A 24,507-nucleotide genomic window follows, 5' to 3' on the forward strand; every position below is an offset into this window, starting at 1 on the left:
CAGTCACCAGACCTGAACCCAATCGAGATGGTTTGGGGTGAGCTGGACCGCAGAGTGAAGGCAAAAGGGCCAACAAGTGCTAAGCATCTCTGGGAACTCCTTCAAGATTGTTGGAAGACCATTTCCGGTGACTACCTCTTGAAGCTCATCAAGAGAATGCCAAGAGTGTGCAAAGCAGTCATCAAAGAAAAAGGTGGCTACTTTGAAGAACCTAGAATATAAGACATATTTTCAGTAGTTTCACACTTTTTTGTTAAGTATATAATTCCACATGTGTTAATTCATAGTTTTGATGCCTTCAGTGTGAATGTACAATTTTCATAGTCATGAAAATACAGAAAAATCTTTAAATGAGAAGGTATGTCCAAACTTTTGGTCTGTACTATATATATATATATATATATATATATATATATATATATATATATATATATATATATATATATATATATATATATATATACATATACATATATATATATATAAAAAAACTCTCAGAGTAAGTGGTGGAGTTTTAACAAGATGAATTGTAATCAGATTTCTTGTATGTATTGTGGTGAAGTAAAGAGAACCTGTCAGCAGGATTTAGCACTATAAAGTAAAGCCATTGCGTGGGAATAGGATTTTCTTCTCGTTCTCCTTCCCCCACCAGCCTCCTCTGCTTCTTCTACAGAAGATTTTTCAGTGACCTGCCTCCTTTATTAAGAATCCGCACATGCGCTGCCTCAGGTGCCAATTTATTCCAGTCTTGCACACAGGATGCCGGCTCCCTCTGCGCATGCGCCGGCCATACAGTGATGGCGGTGGCTTGGAATTTTACATAGGAGGCAGGTCACTGAATAATGAGTGATCTGTACAAGAAACAGAGGAGGCTGGTGGGGGGAGGCGGAGAACGAGAAGAAGACCTTGCCCCATGTCCCACCCCAAATTACACTGAAGCACACAAGACGTAATTTTCTGAAAACTTCATAAGGTGAGTATTAAACAACCACTGAGCAGATCCCTTCAAATCAGGTATCATATTAATCAGCATCACAGCGCCATTATAGCCATGCCTTTAGTTTATAGGGCTAAATCCTGCTGACAGGTTCTCTTTAAGTTATAAAAGAATGCATTTTTTTCTTTCCTTTTCCCATGCTGGGGTAGGATTTGTTTTGGGGTTTAATGTTTTTGTCTATTGAGTGTTTTTTGTATGCATTTGATACAATAAAAAAAAAGAGTTGAGTAGAAATTAAAGGATGAGCAATAGTTTAATTTAAGAAAGTTTTTTTTGTTCTTATAAAATAACTTATAGGATAATTATCCATTAGAGAGTTCTTCATAATAATTTTTTGTAGAATAATTTGACCCAAATATGTCTGGACCAATACTTGACAGCAGAGGCTGCAGCCACCAATGACGCCGTCTGGTCTCCATGCTGCTGTGGCTATCTTGTAGTGCTAAGCACTGTAGTGAATGGGAAATGCAGGTGATACATTTTGGTGCTACCATGATATCCCATCTTGGCTGTCACTGAGAGGAAAATGACAGGAAGCCACGGCAACTATAATAAGGAGTGAGTGTAAATATGTATAAAGCGTAATCCTTTTATCCCTGCTGTTTACTCAATATGAGCAGAATCTAAAAGAAAAAATATAAACTGAGAATGACTTTTGTCTTCCTGTTAATGTTTTCATAGATAGCTATCACCAGGTCAAAAGTAACCAGTTTTTACTCCCATGAGTATTCTGTTTTTTTGTTTTTGCATATATATACATATATTTAATACAGTTCCATAGACCTTAAAATAAAACAAAAACTGGCCACTTCTGACATGGTGACAAGTCCCCTTTAAGTGTGCTCGGCAAGGTAAGAACAATGTAGTGTGGCGGATAAAAACAATTGTGTTCTTCCAGAGCAGTAATGCATCCTGGTTAGTGGTGTATCATGTTGTACAAATTAAGTTATGTATCTGTTCCATAAATTGGTGGAATTACATTTTGTAGCAGTTCATACAATTGGATTGAATATTACCATAGGATTGTTTAACCATGTCATTTTGCTAAGTCACCTGTTGTAGACCAAAATCAGCAAGATCTCAGATGACTATTTAACCTGTATATTGTAGCAGTGGTTCCATAACTCTCTATAGAAGTGTCCTGCTGTTCTGTGGGAAACAGTTCTTTATAAGAGTGATATGTTGACTGTACTTTGTTGTCATGTAGAAAAGTTCTGGAAGTTCTTCATAGTCTATATATCAGTCTGTGTGCGTGTTATGTTAAAGACAGGTGCAAGTATAAAACACATCTTCATATCTGCAACAAGTACCATGATGCTATGATGTCTTCCCATCATGTTCCATTTCTTCCTTAATAAAGTGTATCTTCATCTCCGGGACATGAAATCACTCCGCTTTCACAGAATAGTTTCCACCGCTAGGATTTGATCTTGGTTTCCAAGAGATCTATCTCAGTTTCAAGCCCTCATCATAAATGTCACATAGGGCTATTTCCTATGTTTAAGCTCCTTCTCTGTAGGTTTGGATTCCCCAGAGTGTCCATTTCCTGTACTGTTCATAAAGATCTTATCCATGCCTTTTAGAGACTCGAGTAGGTAGTTCTGGAAGGCAGTGAGTGCTGCACATATGGCTGGTCCTCCAAACCCATGAGTGATCAAGCTGAAGTGAGTCAGGCAGCTCTGTACTCCAGGCTCCAGGATAAGAGATGGACGGCTGTTTCCCAATGGAGAACGATCTTGGGCCATTAAGTCAGCAAACTCCTTGCATATCTGCCTAAAATGTATAACTCAGTTTTAGAAAAGCAAATGGTATCAACATTAATACAACTATTGGTGAACATGTGAAGCAACGTTCATTCTCCTCATTCCACAATTCAAACAGGATACATTATTAAACAAATCTCATACACCAGGGGAGACTAGTGTATTTACTTTGAAAATCCATGTCACAATGGCTACATAATACTGAGTCCAGTTATAGAATAAAATAGTTTATGAGACGTAGTGTATTCAATGTCTATCATTCTGGCTGGCTGGCAGGTACAGTTTATACTGAGCAGTGTGAGATCTCAGCAGCAGGAGGGACACTGAGGAGCTGTCAATCAGGCAATAAGAGCAACGATTGAGTTGCACTTTCATAAAGGATTGTACAGCCATTCTGACACTGATTTTCAAAGTAAATACCGCACCCAAATCAGGTCTAAGAGATCCATTTAGTAACGTATGCAGTTTGTACTGTAAAGCTACTGTCAGCCTTGCTTTAAAGTAAAGTGTGGGGCATTAACAATTCTATATGATGTAACTGGGATAATGTGTCTAAGAAAAATGAGAAATAACTGAAATGTATGCAAGTTTAGCCCAAGTAATCTGGAAGTCATTTTCCCAAACACAGTTTCTCTAGTTCTCTTGGGAAGAGATAACATAGTGTCCTGCATCACAAAAATGAGATCCAACTCCATATTCAATCCACTAATCTCCAAATAAATGAGTTACCTCCTATTGCTAGCCTTATGTCCCAGCAAAGAATCCAAAACATCCAAAGTTCACATTGTAAAAAGACAAGTTTCTGTTGCCACTACTAGAGCTATGAACATGAAAGTTATTCACAGTTTCCCAGTACACATTGTCATAAATAGCTATATAGGACAACCCTCTGCTATTCTTTGCGGTAGCACTCTTCAAATGACATGATATTGTCAAAATTAGACTAAACCTTCCAGCCTGCAGAAATTCTTAAGTTGCCTAATATTCCAGGTATGACACCAAGGAGTTACCATAGTCTTAACTCTTACTTGGTTGCAAGGAGCATGTTTTTCCGCGTGTGGAGCTCAGTAGGATCAGAGTGTTGGCGACACAGATACTCTGCAGCAGCTTTTGCTGGGAACTCGGTCTCACAGACATAGCCAAAATCTCTGGCTAGATGGACCGCCTCACCTGCAGAAGAGAAGTGCCAGTTAGTACAACAACCATGACGTAACTAAGTCTATGCTTCTTCTAAGTAGCTACGTCAGTTTTCCATTTTCTACACTTCCAATATATCTAATATACATTAATGTAAATATAACCAGTGAGCTGTATAATGTTTTTCCATATGTGATATTTTCATACAATGTCAAATAATATAGTAATTTTGATAAACAGGAACAATTCTTGGTACATTTTATAACTTTTTGGACTTAGACTGCAAAACTGTTCTGCAACTTCACCAGACCTTCTTTACCATAGTTATAATGGAAACGTTCCCTTGCCTGTTAACCCTGTAACTTCATTATAAATAGCGAGGGGCTAATATACAGAGCTACCGATGAAATCAATCCACCTTCTTATATGAAGTACTATATATGTATAATATTCCATTTCACCCTCTGTTTATCTCTATTTATTCCTCACAAACCAACAACAGCACATGATTAAAAGTAATTCTGCATATTAGCCCAAGGCACGGTAATTTACATAAACATGGAATGAAAGAGGACATATTCTGTCTACTGAAAACGGCTGTTGATTAGGAGCAGCTTTCATATTCTGCCCAGGGTGCCACAATGATAGATTAACACTAGACTGTCTATCTCCATATACTGCTTCCTTCGTGTCTTCTCACATAGTTTTAGAAAGGCTTAAAAGCGAAGTGACTGATCAACACTGAATAAACTATCCCTTTGCAGTGAGCTACACGGTAACCAAGTCAAGAGTGGCCAATTTTTGCTCTTATTTTATTCTCGCTGATCCCCTGAGTTTTCCATTTTTTGGTCTTTTAAAATCTGCCATTCAGTTCCAGAGATATGGTCCTTTTTATTTAGTGCAATTTTTTATGGTCTTTACCAAGGAGGCGTAGGAACCAAAGAGGCTATGTATTATTACCCTGTGAGCATCGTCCCTTTGCAAAGACCATAAAAATTAGCATTAAATAAGGCCAATATCTCTGGAATCCTATATGGATTTTAAGGCGACAAAAAGTGAAAAACTCAGGGAAAAACTGGCCACTTATGATCTGGTGACTAAGAATCTTTAAGTGAAGGTGGCCAATGATGGACCCAATATAAAAATCCAATATGTTTGGATTTGTGTTATTATGGGAATGATTGCTCACAATCTGCGACCACAGGTTTGTCCCAATACAATTTGGACCACCAAGTATTGCTTAGTTCAACCAGTGGTGGTGTTCATCTGCAGTTAAAAGTGTCTCAGAGTGTGTACTAATTTAGATTTTGTATCTAAAAGCACAGATTTCTACCAAGAATAAGCCATGTCACTTCACCTTTCTAATCCCTACCGAAGAGTTTTGTACTTGTCTCCATGGGTTTCTTACCTTCCACCAGAGATGTCAGTAGAGTCACATTGGCAGCTTTACGTCTTCCTGCCGGCAGATTCAAACCAATTTTTTCCAACCTCTCGCGAAGACAGCGACCACCATTCTTTGATTTTGCCCTACATACAAAAAGATGGACTTGTGAAGAAGATCCTTTTTCCAGTAATATGGCTATGATTGTTCATGTATCCGGTATTGCAGCACTATATAAATACATAGGCCTGAACTGCAGTTTCATTCACAACACTTGTACAGGCATTGCAAAGTTTTGGGGAAAAAACTTAATGAAACTAGATCTTGGCAAATAATAGCTGATATATATTTATTTATTTTACTCACTTTTATAGCGCCATTAATTCCACAGCACTTTACTGACATTATCATCACTGTCCCCATTGGGGCTCACAATCTAAATTCCCTATCAGTATTTCTTTGGAATGTGGGAGAAAACCAGGGAACCCGGAGGAAACCCATCCAAACACAGGGAGAACATACAAACTCCTTGCAGATGTTATCCTTGGTGGGATTTGAACCTCAGCGCTGCAAGTTTGCAGTGCTAACCACTGAGCCACCATGCTGCCCATATATCTGAACAAGTAGAAAATGTATACAGCCATGCATAGCCAATTAGCCATGAAATCTGTCTAGGATCTTCAGTATTCTTCACACAAGGCTAGAATCTCCAGAAAACAGCTTTGTTTCCCAAAGTCATCCCCTAAATCTATTATTTTTACAAAGGGAACATTCCATCAAGGAAATGATCGTATTCATACTGTATCTGTAAATGAAGTGGCACAGATCGAGCAGCCAAATCACTTTTTGTTTTGTAGTTTCTTCATGGGTGATTTTTTATGTGTGATCTGTTTGATGCCATTATCTAATTTTTCATGGTTACTTTTTTATTTTTAGAATATGATTTACAATTTTTATAGAAATATTCAGTAGGAAAATGCACTAAAATTAATAAATACTATTATTTTATTATGAAACATGGAACCAAAGTGTAACAGTGTTTAGGACTTACCTCCTTAGTACTCCTCCAAGTAAAGATGCATTAAGACACTCGGGAGGTGATAGGCGTCTCTGGACCTCCCCCACTGTCACCTTATATTTGGAGGTGGAACTAAGCAGGGACAACCGTCCAGGGACAGAGCAGAAAACCTCGTTTGGATTTGATACTCCTCCTATGAGGCCTTCTTTATTCACAGTGAGAGAGGACATCATGCTGCTGCTTTTCAATGGCATCGGAACTGTGGAGCAATAAAAAAGACCGTTAATGGGTCAGCATTTTCCTTAACTTGTCAGATGTCAGACATATTAGATTGTGCAGTAGGGACAAACTGGGCTTACATCAGTAAGTATATTCTTCTATATACATATCGCCTAGATTTGTACATTGGATTACTGTTTCATTGGATTATTGATTGTTGTCAGTGGGAAAAACAAGATACTCTTGTAGTTATGATACCTTTTAATGGCTAACAAGAATAAAATAAATGATGTTACAAAGCAAGCTTTCCAGACTACGTAGGTCTCTTCATCAGGCATGGTATAACTAAGTATCTGAAGAAACACAAATATATGCACACAAAAAAAAGCAGAGGCATGGCATAACAAATTGTCTATTTATTATGCCATGCCTGGAGTGGTGCTTCTAATCTAAGTTTTCTTCACCCAATCTGATACTTACCAACCGCCGTCTTCCTCTGTCATCAGCACCGCTCCTTTTTGTCTCCAGCAGTTTGTGACCTGCCGGATTGCTGCAGTGTTCGCTGAGCGATTCGAAAGTCACAACTCAATGGAAGTCTATGAGAGCCAGAACGAGGCCAGAACAAGGCGCTCATAGAGTTATACTGAGAGCGTGTGACTGTTACCTCTGACTTCCGGTCAGTGAGAAGTTGTGGTCACAAGATGGCGGCACAGGACTGGAGTGGTGCACAGAAGAGCTGAAGACTGTGGCTGGTAAGTGTAATACTAGGGCAGGGAACTTAGAATAGTAGCACCACTCCAGCGCTGCAATAAAAAAATGCTGGAGTAGGAGATGCCAGAAAAATCGGCTCTTTGGTTGCAAATTTACATAAGCCCAACCCATTTGTGAACCCAAAGATGGGCACTGACAGTGAAGGGCCCTGCTGTAAGTCTTGTGCCTGGGCCCCCAATCCATCAGGCCCAACACACACATTCACATTAGGAACAATATAGTAAAATGTGCACTAGCTAATACATAATACATGCGCATTTACATATTAAGCTTACATATACTGTACATAATACACTCATGTGCACAAGCATAAATAAGATCCATATATACATGTATATGCATAGTGACATTTTTGTAATGCACCTATGTAGATGACCAGAAAAATATTTTTTTTGTTCATTCATTCATAGTTGTAACAGCCTTAATTTTTTTATTTTTACATAAGCTTCATTATATGAGGTATTGTTTGTTTTTTTTTGCTAATTATTTTTTGTGTCATTTTGCCATAGATGTATGTAATTTATTTATGAATTTAATGGAGAAAATTTGTTTTTTTTTCAATGTTTACTGAACACCATAAATAATATGTTCAATGCATTGTGTATTGTGTAAAGGGATGTAATGATTACAGGGATACTAAATATGTCCATATTATTTATTGGTTTGTGATGTTTATTTTTAACCACTTCCTCACCAGGCGAGTTTCCGTTGTTGTTTTGTTTTTGTTTTCTCGTTTTTTCCTCCCCTTCTTCCAAGAGCCATAACTTTTTTATTTTTCCATATATAGCCGTGAGGGCTTGTTTTTTGCGGGACGCGTTGTACTCTTGAATTACACCATTGATTTTACCATATAGTGTACTGTAAAACGGGAAAAAAATTCCAAGTGCAGTAAATTGCAAAAAAAAGTGCAATTCCACAAATGTTTTTTGGGTTTTTATTTACGATGTTCACTATATGGTAAAACAGACCTGGTAATATGATTCCCCAGGTCAGTACGAGTATGCAGATACCAAACATGTATAGGTTCTTTTTTATTTAAGTGGGGAAAAAAAAATCTGAAATTTGTATGAAAAAAAGTTTTTGCATTTGTCACCATTTTCTGAGATCCGTATCGTCTCCATTTTTCGGGATATCGGGGTGGGTGAGGGCTTATTTTTTGCGCCCCAAACAAACATTTTTATTGACACCATTTTGGGACAGATGTGATGTTTTGATCACCTGTTATTGCATTTTATTGCATGTTGTGGTGACCACAAAAACGTAATTCAGGCGATTTGATTTCTTTCTCATTACGCCATTAACCGATCATATTAATACAAATATATGTATTTTTTAGATTTTTAATGTGGCAAAAGAGAGGTATTTTAACTTTTGTGTTTTATTTAATTTTTTAAATATTTTTTAAAACTTTTTTTTAAAACTTTTTACTTTATTTAATAGTCACCTTAGGAGACTTGAAGCAGGGATCATCCGATCGCCAGTGCTACACATAGCAGTGCTTCAGCCCTGCTATGTATAGCAAAAATCACGATCTCCTATGAACGCAAACCAGGATCATCGTGATGACAGGCACGCCGGCTGGCATGACAACCCATCGGCGCTCTGCAATCGCTTGACAGGGGTGCCAATGGGCGGGGTTTGTGACACGCTTCTGGCCGGCGCATGTTAAATACTGTCGTCAGCGAATGTCAGCGGCATTTAACTGTTTAACAGCCGTGGTTTGATTTCGGATCCACACGCAGCTGTTAGGGGCAATTGATGGCTGATTAAATCCACTTAATTAACTATAAATGAAAAGCATAGGAAGATTTGGCCTTTTCCCCAACATTCTGGTTTGGAGAAGGAGAATCTACTTGGGAGAAAGTGGAACATTCACAGCCGCGTCTGCGCAACCTGCAGCGGCTGAGAAACCTGCAGTGTGAGGGGGCCTTTCTTCCTCATAGGCACCTCAGCAGCTAAATCGGCTACACATGTGGTGTATTGACCAGTTTGCTGAGGAGCGAGCGTCCAACCTAACATCGGCACTGTACGCATGTATCTGAATGAATGATAGATTTAATTAATTGGATCATCTTGTTAAATTGGTTACTTAAACCCAAACTGTATATTTCTCCCACACAGATGATCGATAGATAAACCAGGAGATCTAGAATACTCACTTGCTGCCTATAACTGTTCCCAGCACCAGACCCTCTGCTGTTACCTAAATCAGCCTTCTCTCTGCCTGCTCCTGCAATTAAATTATTCCCTGCTTGCCATCTTTACACATCTGTTCACTCCCTATTGCATATGTTTTCTACCTCTTCCCTTCACTCATTGCTCCACAATCTGGTCATTTTAAATAGTTGTCAGTACATAGAAATGTAATTATAAAAATCTGGATCATTCCTTTTTTATCTATGGTTTATATATTTTGCCAACTGCATAGTACATTATTTATTATGCTTTTCTTATATAGCACCATCATATTCTGCATTGCTTTATCACTGCTGTGCCCAATGGGACTCACAATCTAATTTCTCAATCAGTATGTCTTTGAAATGTGGGAGGAAACCCACATAAACACAGGGAGAACATACAAACTCCTTGCAGATGTTGTCCTTCTTGGCATTTGAACTCAGGACCCCACCACTGCAAGACTTCAGTGCTAACCACTGAGCCACCGTACTGCCCATACATAATAAGACACTGTAGAGATTGAGACATTTCATTACTTACAAATAAGGCAAGTCCACCAGGCAGAGCCGCAGATGTGATCCTATGTGAGTGCATGTACCCTTCTCTAATCATTCAGATCTGCAGTATGATACACGATAGATCATCAGTATTGTAATGTATACCATATTCTGGCAAATCTACTTCTGAATTATTATTTCTTTGTATGTTACAATCTACTGACCACAGAGCTGGCAGAAGCTACATCCAGCTACAGGCTTGACACTGATGTTAGCTACATGGCTTCTCTTTCCATCACCAACCTGAGTCAGGAGAAGTGTGCAGTGTAAGTGGCCTATCTTATAAGAACAAGCCTGGACATAGTTACTACCCAGAAGAACTGTCACACTATTCTTGAATTACAGGATTAAGTAGTATAGTAAATTATTATTATGCAAGACACCTTTAAGGCTCTCTTCACACTACATTTTGCAGTGTTTGACAGATAACCAAGTGGTAAATATTTTTTTAAATGCCTTTAAATGGAATAGTGCAGCAAAAAAGGTATACTGAAGGTATAATAGCCTGAAGGGACCAATGGGACATGTGCAGCAGGAGCTTTTTGCATATAGTAATTGGACCCTGCTAAACACAGGTTGCCTAAGGGTATGTTCACATGTGGCGTAATTGCAGTGGATTTTTCTGCACCAAAAAACAGAGTGTTAACAGAAAAATTGCTACAAACAATACATGCATTTTTTCTGTTTTTACATGCGGTTTTGCTGCCATTTTATTTGCACTTTCTTTCCATTTATTTGAATGGTTGAAAAACGTTGCAAAACCCTAAAAGAATTTACATGATGTGGTTTTAAAAAAAACACATGCTGCAGCTCAAATACATAAGGAAAAAAATGCACAGTGTGAATGAGATTTTAGAACTCTGGTTTATTTTGCTGCTACTGTAAAAAGTAGCTTTTTGCCGCACAAAAAGAAGGCCACACAGAAAAAATGCAGAAAAATCACTATGTGTGAACATGCCCTAACACATTCATAGTTTAAAACAACAACAACAAACGACAAGCCCCAGGAAACATCAGGCTCCTGCGCTCACGTTTTGGACGCACTTAGTGCATTTGGGTGTGATTGACTGAAATACGTTAGAAATTCTGTTAGAAATCCTGGTACACCTTATCATCAGACAAGAAAAGCGATTAAACACAACTACTTAGAAGTTAAAATTCTTCAGTCTTCATTTTTAAAGTCTATTAAGATCCATTACAGATATAGGTTTTACCAAAGAAAAAAACGTTGTCCTTAGTCATAGTTGTTCTTATCAGACAATTCCAGTTACATAAATACATGAAAGAGCAATAGTTTCCTCCAATGAATGATCTCATGTGAGCAAGGATGATGCAAGAACAATATGACAATAAGTAAGCCAGTGACTTGTGTCTGACAATTACAGGGGCTGTGATCTGGTCACTCCGGCTCTGAAGCAGCAGCTCACTTGTATTAAGGAAACATACTTTCCTTGGATTTAATAAAGATCAGTTCTGTACAGCATTGTTCTAGGACCAAACTAGTGCTATCATGGTAGATTATACTATATATCACACCTGATTCTTTCATATCGTTCATCATATGCAAATATTAATGAGGTTTAAAGGGATCTCCAGGCATTTGTAAATACAGTATTTGATGTAAGGAAATGACGTGCAGATTGATGTGCTGGATGTAAATCAACAGCAGACTGGGTAGGGATGGACTAAATGAAAGGAAGCCTGCTATGCTGTACCTCCAGCCCCACCTGTCCTATCTGTGGGCAGCATGTTACATAGCAGGAGGAGCTGAGCTGATTGATATATAGGTTTGTGGGGACATTCAGCGTTGCTTGTATTTTATTCATTGACATCTCTGCTCATACTATGCTTAGTGGGTGGTCTTACCTAGTGATTGACAGCTATAACTGTATGCATAGCTATGCAGTGAAGTCTGTCAATCATGGTGGCTCAGTGGTTAGCACTGCAGCCGTGCAGTGTTGGGGTCCTGGGTTCAAATCCCACCAAGGACAACATCTGGAAGGAGTTTGTATGTTCTCCCTGTGTTGGTGCGGTTTCCTCCAGTTTCCTCTCACACTCCAAAGACATACTGATAGGGAATCTAGATTGTGAGCCCCAGTGGGGACAGTAATGATAATGTCTGTGGAATTAGTGGTGCCATATAAAAAGACCACCCACTGGACTCCTAAGCATAGTTTGAGCAGGGATTACAATGAGTAAAATACAAGTTATACTAAAGGTTTTCCAAAAAAACGTATCTATCAATCTGTCCAGCACCCCTCACTGTATAATATGCTGCCTGAAGGTTAGGCATCATATTTAATGAATGCTAGGTTTTGTTTTAATAGTCAAGAGATTCCCTTTAAGTGAAGTTTTTTTGCCACCTAATCTGAGAGCATGATAATTTACAGACAGAGATCCTGATTCCAGCTGTTTGTCACTTACTGGGCTGCTTGCCATATTTGTGATAAAATAAACAGTTTTACTAGCAAGAGATTATCACTAGAGGACAAGTAAGCTGCTGCTGTGTAGTCCTCTACATTCATGAGCTCTGTATTACCCCGCCCCCACCACTGATGGACAGCTTTCTGCCTATGCACAGTGCACAGAGAAAACTGCCAATCAGTGGTCTGGGCTGGGTTATACAGAGCTCAGCATTCAGAGAACTGCAGATAAAACACTGATTTTATCAAAATAACAGCAAGCAGCTCAGTGACACAGCACTGGAATCAGGGATTCTGCCACTACATATGCTGCTTCCAAATGAGGTAGCAAAAACCTGGTGACAGATTGCCTTTAACTTGGGCATTCTTCTCAGAAGTAAAAGGGGTTGTGTGAGGTTTGTATGAGGCCTCAATGACACTACAGTCACAGCGACGCAATGCCACGTGGTTGCAGCCTCCAATTGCTGCAGGCCACAGAGACATTTCCTTTGTAGTGAGGTCCCTGAGAAGCGCTGTGCACACAGGTGCTGAGCGCTGGTAGACATAGGGCTAATTATATCGGAAGCTATATACTACTCACTGGCGCTGGACAAAGCAATGTGAATAAGGCCCATACATCTGCCTAACTAGACAGAATGAAGAATTTGTCATATGCTTCAGTAAGGGCATTGTAACTTGTACAGAAGCCTTATAATGGATGGATGTAACAAACATGAGAGCGCAGTGCCTGCTACATTATACAGCATGTGTCATACTTGTCATACTTTCCACGGAGTCTCCTGTAAAGGATCAGCCCTGGAAATGATAGTGTTAACAACCTAAAGTGTTTGATATGTGCTATGGATGTGCAGTAAACAGCCAATTATCCCACAAGCACTGCCTGGCACATTTCCATAGGCTAACCATTTTAACTCTTTCATTCCTAGACTATACATTGCAGATGAAATAGTAGGCTGGGTTTTCCAATATGCATAAATAATGGGCTGTGCTGGAAGAGCATTGAGATGCTGCATCATTCATCTCTATGGGTCAGAATGACTTTATTTCACATTATTTGGGCATGTTTAGTAAGGGTGTTGCCATGTTGATGGGTGAAGTGAAGTCTTTCTGTGCCTGATATAATAATTTAACAGAATAAAGTGTGATACACACAATTACTCGTATAAAAGAGTCTAAAAAAAGAAATAAAAATGAAGTTATAGTAAAAGCTATTTTTAATTATTTTTTTTTTCACTGACCAAAATATTAGCATCCATGCTATTTACCGCCTTTAAATGTAAATATTTTTTTTAAATGCTATTATATAATATTAGATTGCTAGATGCTAGAAATACTTAAAATGGAAGTCTAACTTAATCCAGAGTGGTTCCTTTATAGATCTGGTGTAATTTTTACAACCCTCTACTGTCCATCACTTGTGCAGCCCCTAACCATATCCAAAATATGGCGCTACCTACTAAAATGAATCAGCGGTGCAGGTACATTCAGTTCTTACAGTCGCGGTATAGCATGTCTCACATGCTGGAGGGTTTCAGCAGGCAGATACGTTACATCAGGTGCTATGTGTGCTGCTTTAATTGATAGATCTTGGTCCCAAGAGTTTGGGTAATGTGAGAAATACCGCCCCTTCTCTCTGCTCCGCTATATCCATTGCTACATCTGTCATGGGAGGGCTCTGACTAACAACAGCCACCATGGGGCCAAAAATAAGTTAATTCATGTATTAGTGGTTACTCTCAGGTATAACATGGGAATGATGAGGTGATTACCTGTACCTGCAGTGAGCAGTAGAAAGCCTACCCATGCCATGGCACAGTCAAATGAACCAATGAAAGCTACTATTTGTACAAGGCACTAATGCAAAGTACTAGAATATACTGGCAATATATGTCTGGCAGGGAAAATGCTAATTGGGACAGACCTATAGATTTAACTTATTTTAAATTGAAGTGAAGGGAATACAGAAAACAAATGCAAAAACGCAATTGCGCATTCCCCTAAAGACACGAGTCTGAACGCACCCTTAGTAAATGAGACATTGTATGTACTCACATTTAATATACAACTCAGTCTATGAGAGAAGAGCTATAGGTACAGGGCCTGCGTTGTTAACATACAGCACATCCATGGTAATGTATGTATAGAGCGCTACATGAATGGTCTTATGGACCAAGTTCCTGAAAAACTCTCACACTGAATTCTAAAAAGCAAAAAGTCTACCCCACCATACTAAGTCTATTAAGGGACGGTCAAGGATCGTGGCTCAAGTAAATAAGTAGAAAAGTGTGAAATGATAAGGAGAAGGGAAACTTGAATATTTTAAAAAGTCTCATAATGTAAGTGACCAAACTGACATCTTACTGAATGTTCAAAAATGTTAGTACCAACAAAAACCCAGACATGGGCCAAGACCAAGATAAGGAAGAATTCAGGAAGAGGGAATTAGATAGTCATCACCTACTAATCATCTATTATTTTTTGTGTTTTGTTTTTTTAAGTTGTCAGAAAATAGTCTGGCTTTTATTGAATATTGATTTTTAGGATATTAGAACAATAGACTTCACTTGCTTATACAGTAATGACTTGTATTTTGACAAATGCCAGAGGGGGTCAATAGAGGGATGTCTGTACGAGCCATGAAGTTACACAATATTCATCCTATCTAAAATAAATCCCTCAAAGAATAAATCAGTTAGTGTACTACTTTCATTGCTTAGCTACTCCCAAGAGTATTTTGGAAGAATATTGACATGGACCAATGGGCAACTTTATCCCATGGTCCAACTGTAATATGTGAGCGCAGAACAAGGCCCCCTTCTCTAATAACATATGCATTTATCCCATAGTGACATGCCAATGAAGCTGCTCCCAGTGATAGAGAGCAAATAGTATGCTCATTCGTTCCATTAGCATTAAATGTACATACGGTCCCATGATTATTGCATACTGCTCTGGGTAACCAGTTAAAAGCATATCCATAAACTGCTCCATAATACGTGCCTACAGACACATGAGCTTCGTCAGACTGTAAGCCCTTAATTCAGACTTTATCTTTATCAAAGTGCCCTGATGTCTGCCCAGCACAAAAATCCCTCTCTGCTCCTGATAATTACTTCCAGATCCATAAACCAATTAAACACTTTATAAAGGAAGCTTAAAGTCTCTCAAATACATACACAGCTTGTCTATCTGGCTCCATTTACATACCATGTAAAATGTATTTGCCTAGTTATATTGGTGCACATGTACCAAATGCCCCTAACCCATGCACTACCCTTTAACGATTATTGAGCAAGTACCCCTACATCTTTATATGTGAATACCAAAATCTATATACCTAAATCTATCACACTTCTGGGCATAGAAACCAGGCGAATATAGCATAAATACTTGATTTTCTTATATTTTACAACCCGTAATGACCAAGAACCACTACAGCACATATGCCTTACCGATTGTAGGCCAATATTAGCAGATGTTAGTCAACGAACCTGTACATATATGTGGTTCTGTGTCAGCCAAGAATGATTTTGAAATTGTTTTTGGCCCACACCTCGAAAACCAACCTATTAACTAGACTTGTAAGTTCCCTGGCACAACGCACAGCGAAAATCAGTTCTGCCTCCTCCAGGCCTATACTCCTAGATACAAATATAATGCCAGAAAATTCAGATCAGTCCTGGAGTTACACGTAGTGGTACAAATGAATGGCCGGAATTTTCGGTGTTGGCAAAACAAGGGTTAAACAGCCAAGAAGAACAGCCATTTTCCTAGACTTTCCTAATCAGCTGGAAGTCCTTAGTTGTGACATTGTTAGTGGTTTATGAGGCAGTAAATGCAGGGGAACAGAAAGGAGGATTTGGGGATATGAGACTGGTCTCCCGTAATTAGTTTTAATAGGAAAATCTGGGACTCTGTGAGAGACCGGAGGTTTGATCATAAGGCTGGGCAGGAAATTGAAGCAGACAGTACAGATTGGAAAAGTATTCCCCAAAATCTTGAGCCTGTAAGCACACAGCAGGGGAATGATGCAGGGATGAATATCTGCCACTGTTGCACTCTACATGTCTTGGCATTTCAGTGTAAAGGCCAGTCCTTAATCATTTACATACACAGAACTTCAAGAAAAAAATGTGCAGACCAGGAAGGATGGATTTTAGGTCATTCCAGACATGGGCATCTTCTATTCTCAAAAACACACATATTTACTTTTCTTCTATTTTCTCCAAAACTATATGTAGAAACAAACTAGATCATTGATCAACACGAATTCACCAGCATCAAAAATATTTGTAAACACATCAAAATACTTGATACATATTACAACATATGTATCAGCAAAAATTAAAAATATGTCTGTAAATATTGGCAAATGCACGAAACGCCAAGAATCATTTTGGGCTGTCAGAGGGTGCGATTTTAATATAACCAAATGTGAAAATGGCATATGATGAGTTTTATGTTAATTAAAGATAACTTTAATCTTTATATAAAATAAATTAATTAAATATATCTAAAAAAAAAAAAAAAAAAAAATGGCATATAAAATAATGTAACTGCTGTAAGGGAATATAGGTTCTCATGAAGCCAGAATAACTGCTCCAAAAATAAAGAAAGGAATATAAAGGCAATTGCTGAATTATTTGAGATTGGAGATATATTTTGAAAACTCAATAAAAATTATTATTAAGACAGAGTTAGGACTTTTGTATGTTAATCAGCCATATAAACATTAAATTTAAATGTAATAATCCAAGTAATCTGATGTATTTACAAAAATCCTAAATTGAGCATTACAAATCTCATTTAACTTTTATGGATTTCCTTATAAAATAAAGACTCACTAGAACATATTTTAATATTTATGCTCAAGAGATCTGCAGACCTTTATAAGCATTATTGACCTGAAGACTGAAAACGATATACAAAGGGAATAGGGAGAAAACAACAATTTATCCCATATCTCACCATTTATAGAAGATTCAGTGTATATAATAAAACTTTGAAAAAATATCAATGTTACACTTTTTTTTATAATTGATGCAGCTATCAGAGGTAATGTGAGAAACAGAAAATGATGAAGTGAGATCAGTATTGGGTAGAAGTAAATGGAATTTAAGATGTCTGTGTTGGCAATTATTGACCTTAAGGGATATGATTGTATGCAGCTAGTAATAAAGTCTAGATGCAATAGTTACATTATATGTGAGATTTATACATAGAAACTACAATTCAATAATTCTCAAAAGGTAATTATAGAAAACTATTACATTAGAATTAATGATATAATTACATGTGTTACTACTATTATAAAATATAATAAAAAATATAAACAATAAAAATATACAACTACTGAAGCTAATAGTACTCTACTACTACTACTACTACTACTACTACAAATTAATAATAATAATGTTGTATTACATAGAAATACTGGGTTAGGGAAACTGTGAGCATTAGCTATAGGAATTTAGCAGATTGGCACATTCTTCTCACCTCTAAAACTCTAAATTTTGCAAAGCCTTTTTTCATATTTTTTTATCATCTCTGTCTTTATAAAATAGTGGAACACCATTACATACTCTCAAAGGTCAGCTCTGATGATAAAAGAACAAGACTTACCTTTTTTGATGACAGACTGGTCCAGTAAACTGACACCTGACTCATCCAAGACCTGGTTAATAGGGATACAGCATACATGTAAATATATAGTCACATAATATTAGCAGTTTATGTGAATAAAAAATACAAGAAGGGCAGCTAGGTGACAATAGTTGTGTCACATATGAATGCAAGTCTCAAAGCAGATTATACATGATAATCTAACCTAATATATCTTTATGTATGCTGTGCCTGTCAAATAAATATGGCACATTATTGTGGATTACTGCTGTAACCATTTTCTAGTAAAGTAATAACTAATTAATACAGATACCTAATATAACTAACCAACTAATTAATTATCTGGTTGTAAGCAGAAAACGCACAATGGCAGCAGAGCTCAGTTGGTCCTATGCAGCTCTGCTGCTTCTCTGCATATGTTGAGCCATTATCCATTCTTAATATTATGGTCAGTGTGGCTTTATTATTTATGCAGCTGAAAAAAATGGGGACTGTAAGTATTTACTACTCTAATCTCCACTCATAAAATATGATATACTTATTGATAAAGTTTTAAGGATTGTATTCTAGTGAAGGAGACATAGGAGTAAGGATAAGAACATACATTTTTTGCTAGGCTTATGTATTAATTCTAGGAGTAAATGAAAGCTACATTCAATGGAAAAAAATATTGTTAGTGTTTATCCTTATTTGTATATGATCTGACACTATTTTTAGATATCATTTCAAGCCATTTCTACTATTACTAGAACTAATCATTTATGGACATGATAAATTTCTGGTCAATTCTCACCTAGAAGCAAACACTGTTAATATCAGATCACCAAGTATCAATTACTCTGATCATTTTTTATCTATCTAATCTATCTATCTCTTTCATGTCTTCATTATTTGTCACATATTTTATATTATAAGTTTTAATAGATTTTGGGCACAGCAATATTGTAATAATTACATCTTTTCAATATAAAAAAATTATTAGATCGTTCCTCTGGAATTTCCAATTGTTTACTGTAGTTAAGTAGCAAACATAGAAAAGGAAATTATTATAAAAAAATATGTTCATCCAATAGAGACAGCTAAAACCAGCAGAATGTCTCCTACAGCTCATAATCAGCCTATAAAAGACTTTAGGAACATTGTAACTTGACAAAAACATCCAGGAAAACAAATCAAAATAACCTACATCGAATTTTCGAATTTAGATTTACATTGTGTGATATAAACTGTTACATAAAATTGTAGAATTCATAAGTAAGTAAATACATTCATAAATATAGGAATACAGGCTATCAAAATCCTGTATGAAAAATGCTTATATAGATATACAGTATATATAGATATATATATTATATAGTGTGGATTCATACACACACACACACATATAGATAGGTAGATAGATAGATAGATAGATAGATAGATAGATAGATAGATAGATAGATAGATAGATAGATAGATACACAGGGAAACAAAGCAACAGTGCATTATAACGGGAAACAACCACCTAATATAGTATGAATTTGAGCGAATTCTGCAGTGAGAAAATAAAGTGAGAGATAAATGTCGCATGATCTGTCCCCGCATTTCTAGCACAAGTTTACTGTTCAGATCATCATTGAATAAATAAATAAAACCGCATGTGTGTTTGTGTGTGTAAATTCCTTTATACAACATAATTGTGTGGAAATCATAATATTTATTTCATTTCCTTGTTTAAAAAAGGAAAGTTTGTTTATTTCGTTGAACTCTGCCCCAGGGGCTTAGCATGGGAGTAGATTGAGGCAAATGCCAGCAAATGGTTAAATAATTTTCAGCTAATTCCCTGAGCAATTCGATAATTACAAAGACAAGGAGGATGGCAGCGATAGTGTAACCATACTGCAAACATATTACACACAGAGGACACTACACACATGCACAACAGTCAGTGCACACATCACTGTACACACATGTATATCATGTACAGCAGTGGTAGTGTGTGCATATATGTATGTGGTAGGGGTAGGTGTAATGGACACACATATATATATATATATATATATATATATATATAAATATATACAGCAGTGGTAGTGGGTGCATATATGTATGTGGTAGGGGTAGGTGTAATGGACACACACACATATATATATATATATATATATATATATACAGCAGTGGTAGTGGGTGCATATATGTATGTGGTAGGGGTAGGTGTAATGGACACACATATATACATAATGTACAGCAGTGGTAGTGTGTGCATATATGTATGTGGTAGGGGTAGGTGTAATGGACACACATATATACATAATGTACAGCAGTGGTAGTGGGTGCATATATGTATGTGGCAGGGGTAGGTGTAATGGACACACATATATACATAATGTACAGCAGTGGTAGTGTGTGCATATATGTATGTGGTAGGGGTAGGTGTAATGGACACACATATATACATAATGTACAGCAGTGGTAGTGGGTGCATATATGTATGTGGCAGGGGTAGGTGTAATGGACACACATATATACATAATGTACAGCAGTGGTAGTGTGTGCATATATGTATGTGGTAGGGGTAGGTGTAATGGACACACATATATACATAATGTACAGCAGTGGTAGTGGGTGCATATATGTATGTGGTAGGGGTAGGTGTAATGGACACACATATATATATATATATAATGTACAGCAGTGGTAGTGGGTGCATATATGTATGTGGTAGGGGTAGGTGTAATGGACACACACACTAACCATTCCTCCATCCATGCACACACTACCACTGCTGTACACTGTAATTCACGCTAAGGAATATTCTCCACATTCCACTTCTCAGGGATCATATACTTCTATAGAATACAATTACACACAGCTTATTGTGATAGAGAGTGGGGATGTGTCCACTACAGATCCAGCCATAATAATAGTAATTAATGTCGGATTCTGGGAGTAAAACATTAGGTCCGGGACTAGTTGAGGATTATTAGATTAGATCCATCTCCATGCGTTATATCATTATGAGTGTGCACACAGCTCTGGGCTACAGGACCATGCAGGGACATTACATGCGACATTTAGTGCAGCTGATCTTGAGTGGATGGAGGGAGATAACATGGCTCTCTCCCCATTGGCACTGGTGGCACTGGCATCAGTATTTGTGCTGGGTGTTACAGGTCGGTGTGGAGCCGGCTTCCATTACATCCTTACCTGCATGTCTTCTATGTTGTGGTGAGACAGAGCATGTATTGACAGGGCACTCTCTGCCAGGCTGTGCCCACCATCTCCCAGCCCGTGCAGTAGCCGGGGAACCCCCCCATAGTCTCTTCGTGGGTCCAGGCTGAGCCCCCTGTGTGCCTGAGAAAGCAGCCCTGCGTCTTCCTGGCGACTTCTCTGCGTGTGCCATGCCTGCTGCTGATGCTGGTGGATGGGGTTTATGCCAGCGTAGGGGTCTCCTAGATGGGGGTATCCAGGCTCCTGGCTTTGGGAGTAAGATAAAGGAGGTTGGGGGTACGGGGGAGGGAAGTATGGTGGCTGGAAGTCTGAAGCTGGAGTGTGACAGAGCGGGGGAGCCGAGGAGTAAGCCCCCTGGTTCAGCGAGGAGAGCTGGGAAAGACGGGCACTGCTGGCAGCTCCATTCAGGGCATCCGAGCGCTCCTGCAACACAGAGGAACAGAGGATTACAGCACAGCTGTCCTGGGGCAAGGAGCTGACACTCCAATCACTGCACACACTGCAAGCGGCCGATGTGTGCCATACTGGGGGCCCGGCCATGTCTGCTGGTGCCAGAGGCCATCAGTGACCTGAGAGATGGCTGATCACTGCCAGCTCCTGCCACAGAGTGCCCGGACTGATCACAGCGCCCACCAGACCAGCAACTGGGCACCTCTGACCGGCTGGATCCAGGAAGGGAGCCAACATCCACCCGTCTGGATATGTCTGTCCATCTATCTATCCATATATCTATACATCTATCCATCTATATATCTATACATCTATCCATCCATATATCTATACATCTATCCATCCATATATCTATCCATCTATCAATCCATATATCTATCCATCTATCCATCTATATATCTATACATCTATCAATCCATATATCTATACATCTATCCATCTATATATCTATACATCTATCAATCCATATATCTATACATCTATCCATCTATATATCTATACATCTATCCATCTATATATCTATACATCTATCAATCCATATATCTATCCATCTATCCATCCATATATCTATCCATCTATCAATCCATATATCTATCCATCTATCCATCCATATATCTATCCATCTATCAATCCATCTATCTATCCATCTATCCATCTATATATCTATACATCTATCCATCTATCCATCTATATATCTATCCATCTATCCACCTATATATCTATACATCTATCCATCTATATATCTATCCATCTATCCACCTATATATCTATACATCTATCAATCCATATATCTATCCATCTATCCACCTATATATCTATACATCTATCAATCCATATATCTATCCATCTATCCACCTATATATCTATACATCTATCAATCCATATATCTATCCATCTATCCATCTATATATCTATCCATCTATCCATCCATATATCTATCCATCTATCCATCTATATATCTATCCATCTATCCATCCATATATCTATCCATCTATCCATCCATATATCTATCCATCTATCCATCTATACATCTATCCATCCATATATCTATCCATCTATCAATCCATATATCTATCCATCTATCCATCTATACATCTATCCATCCATCCATCTATATATCTATCCATCTATCCATCCATATATCTATACATCTATCCATCTATCTATCTATCCATCTATCCATCCATATATCTATACATCTATCCATCTATCTATCTATCCATCTATCCATCCATATATCTATACATCTATCCATCTATCTATCTATCTACAAGTATCTATCTGTCTGTCTATGCAATTAGCCCCCATCTGGTCAGGTTGGCACGTCCTAAGTCTCTGGAAGTTCCCTGAAGTAGAGGGGCAGCTGCCCACTACTCACCATGGCAGAATACGCGTGGACTAACATGTGGGCGGCGGAGTTGTCAGCAGGACCCGGCAGAGAATTAGGAATATTGGGCAGATTGTGGCCACAGTCCCTGATGCTCAGAGCCAAAGAGCTGTATCCATAGGGAAGAGTCCGGCAGACAGCGGCGCAGCTTCAGAGTCTTCCTGCTCCACTGCCCTCTCCTTCTCTGAGCCTGAGGCATCTCCATACACTCCAGATATAGACGCGGGAGCGCGCTGGGGGGTCAGGAGCGCGCCTTAAAGAGACAGCTCGCCTGCTGACTGTGAATGTGGAATCAGAAAATACATCTGTAGTCACTGGTAAGTGGCTCTGTGCAGAAGGCAAGTGGCTCATTAACCGGGCGATCTACTGTATAGAGAATGGGAACTAAACTATTGGTATTTACAATTATTATTTACTGTTTTTGCTACTATTTATCACTTTTTATTTATTTTACTCACTTATATTGCGCCAATATATTCCATAGCGCTTTACAGACATTATCATCACTGTCCCCATTGGGCTCACAATCTACATAGGTCATTGGTATATTATGTGCATTACCAGTAAGCATTGTTTTTGTTATTATTGTCTATGATAATGATTATTACCATTTATAAATAATAATACTATTATCCTCTGCAGGCAGTGCACTGCTCTGATCACTGGAGAAGTCAGACCTGGCTTTCTTAGTGTAAGCCTGTGAACAGAAGGCTGTTACCTGAGGTGGATCCAGGGGGATAGCGGACTCCCACACATGCAGATCCACACCCCATCCCAGGAGTTAGTGTAGATGTGGCTGGGATCTGTACACACAGGTAAGCCGGCCCATACAGAGGGAGCAGCGACTAAAAGTCTCTGATTGTGGAGCTACTCAGTGATGATGGACACACAACCTCTCACCCTATAGATTTGAACCGAAAACACATGCAAGACCTCCGGACAAGTCAGAAATGAGCATACAAATATTTGTCTGGCTTTATAGCCCTAGGACACAAAGCAGGGCGCATTCTCCTTTAGGCCTCATTCAGACAGCAGTGATTTTTCTTATAGGCAATAAACAATGAGTTTCATCAGTGTGTTTTTATCGGATTTTCATCAAAGTTTGGTCATTGTGTCAGTTTTTAGCATCAGAGTTTGGTCAGACCTTAATCAGTTTTTCTGTGTGCAAAAAATATAGAGGTTTCTCAAGCTTCTCCTATCAGTCTGTGAAAAACAGACAGCACACAGATGGCATCCGGGTGCTGCTCATTTTTTATGGACCCATAGAATTGCTTTAGCAAGTTTGGATAAAAGGCCACGGCCCCACTATCAGTATTTGGTCAGTATTTTTTCTCAGGAGTGAGAGACAAAACCAGGTGAGGAACAATCAGAGAAAAGGTATAATAGAAACAAGT

The 24,507-nt window shown here is 38.3% G+C and overlaps 1 protein-coding gene across 1 annotated transcript; it reads right to left on the minus strand.

The window, feature by feature from the left end:
* Positions 1-465: 465 nt before the first annotated feature.
* Positions 466-23,299, minus strand: TFAP2E (transcription factor AP-2 epsilon). The gene is made up of 7 exons (XM_073665951.1): positions 23,105-23,299; positions 21,253-21,699; positions 18,067-18,118; positions 6,330-6,555; positions 5,306-5,424; positions 3,789-3,930; positions 466-2,770 (listed from the first exon to the last, which is right to left on the minus strand). Exons 1-7 carry the CDS (start codon positions 23,129-23,131, stop codon positions 2,485-2,487), a joined length of 1,299 nt encoding a protein of 432 aa, XP_073522052.1. The 5' UTR covers positions 23,132-23,299; the 3' UTR covers positions 466-2,484.
* Positions 23,300-24,507: the final 1,208 nt, after the last annotated feature.

The sequence above is a fragment of the Phyllobates terribilis genome, unplaced genomic scaffold (assembly GCF_046119375.1).
Source record: "Phyllobates terribilis strain yellow unplaced genomic scaffold, ASM4611937v1 Scaffold_2__4_contigs__length_985480577, whole genome shotgun sequence".
Lineage (NCBI taxonomy): Eukaryota > Metazoa > Chordata > Amphibia > Anura > Dendrobatidae > Phyllobates > Phyllobates terribilis.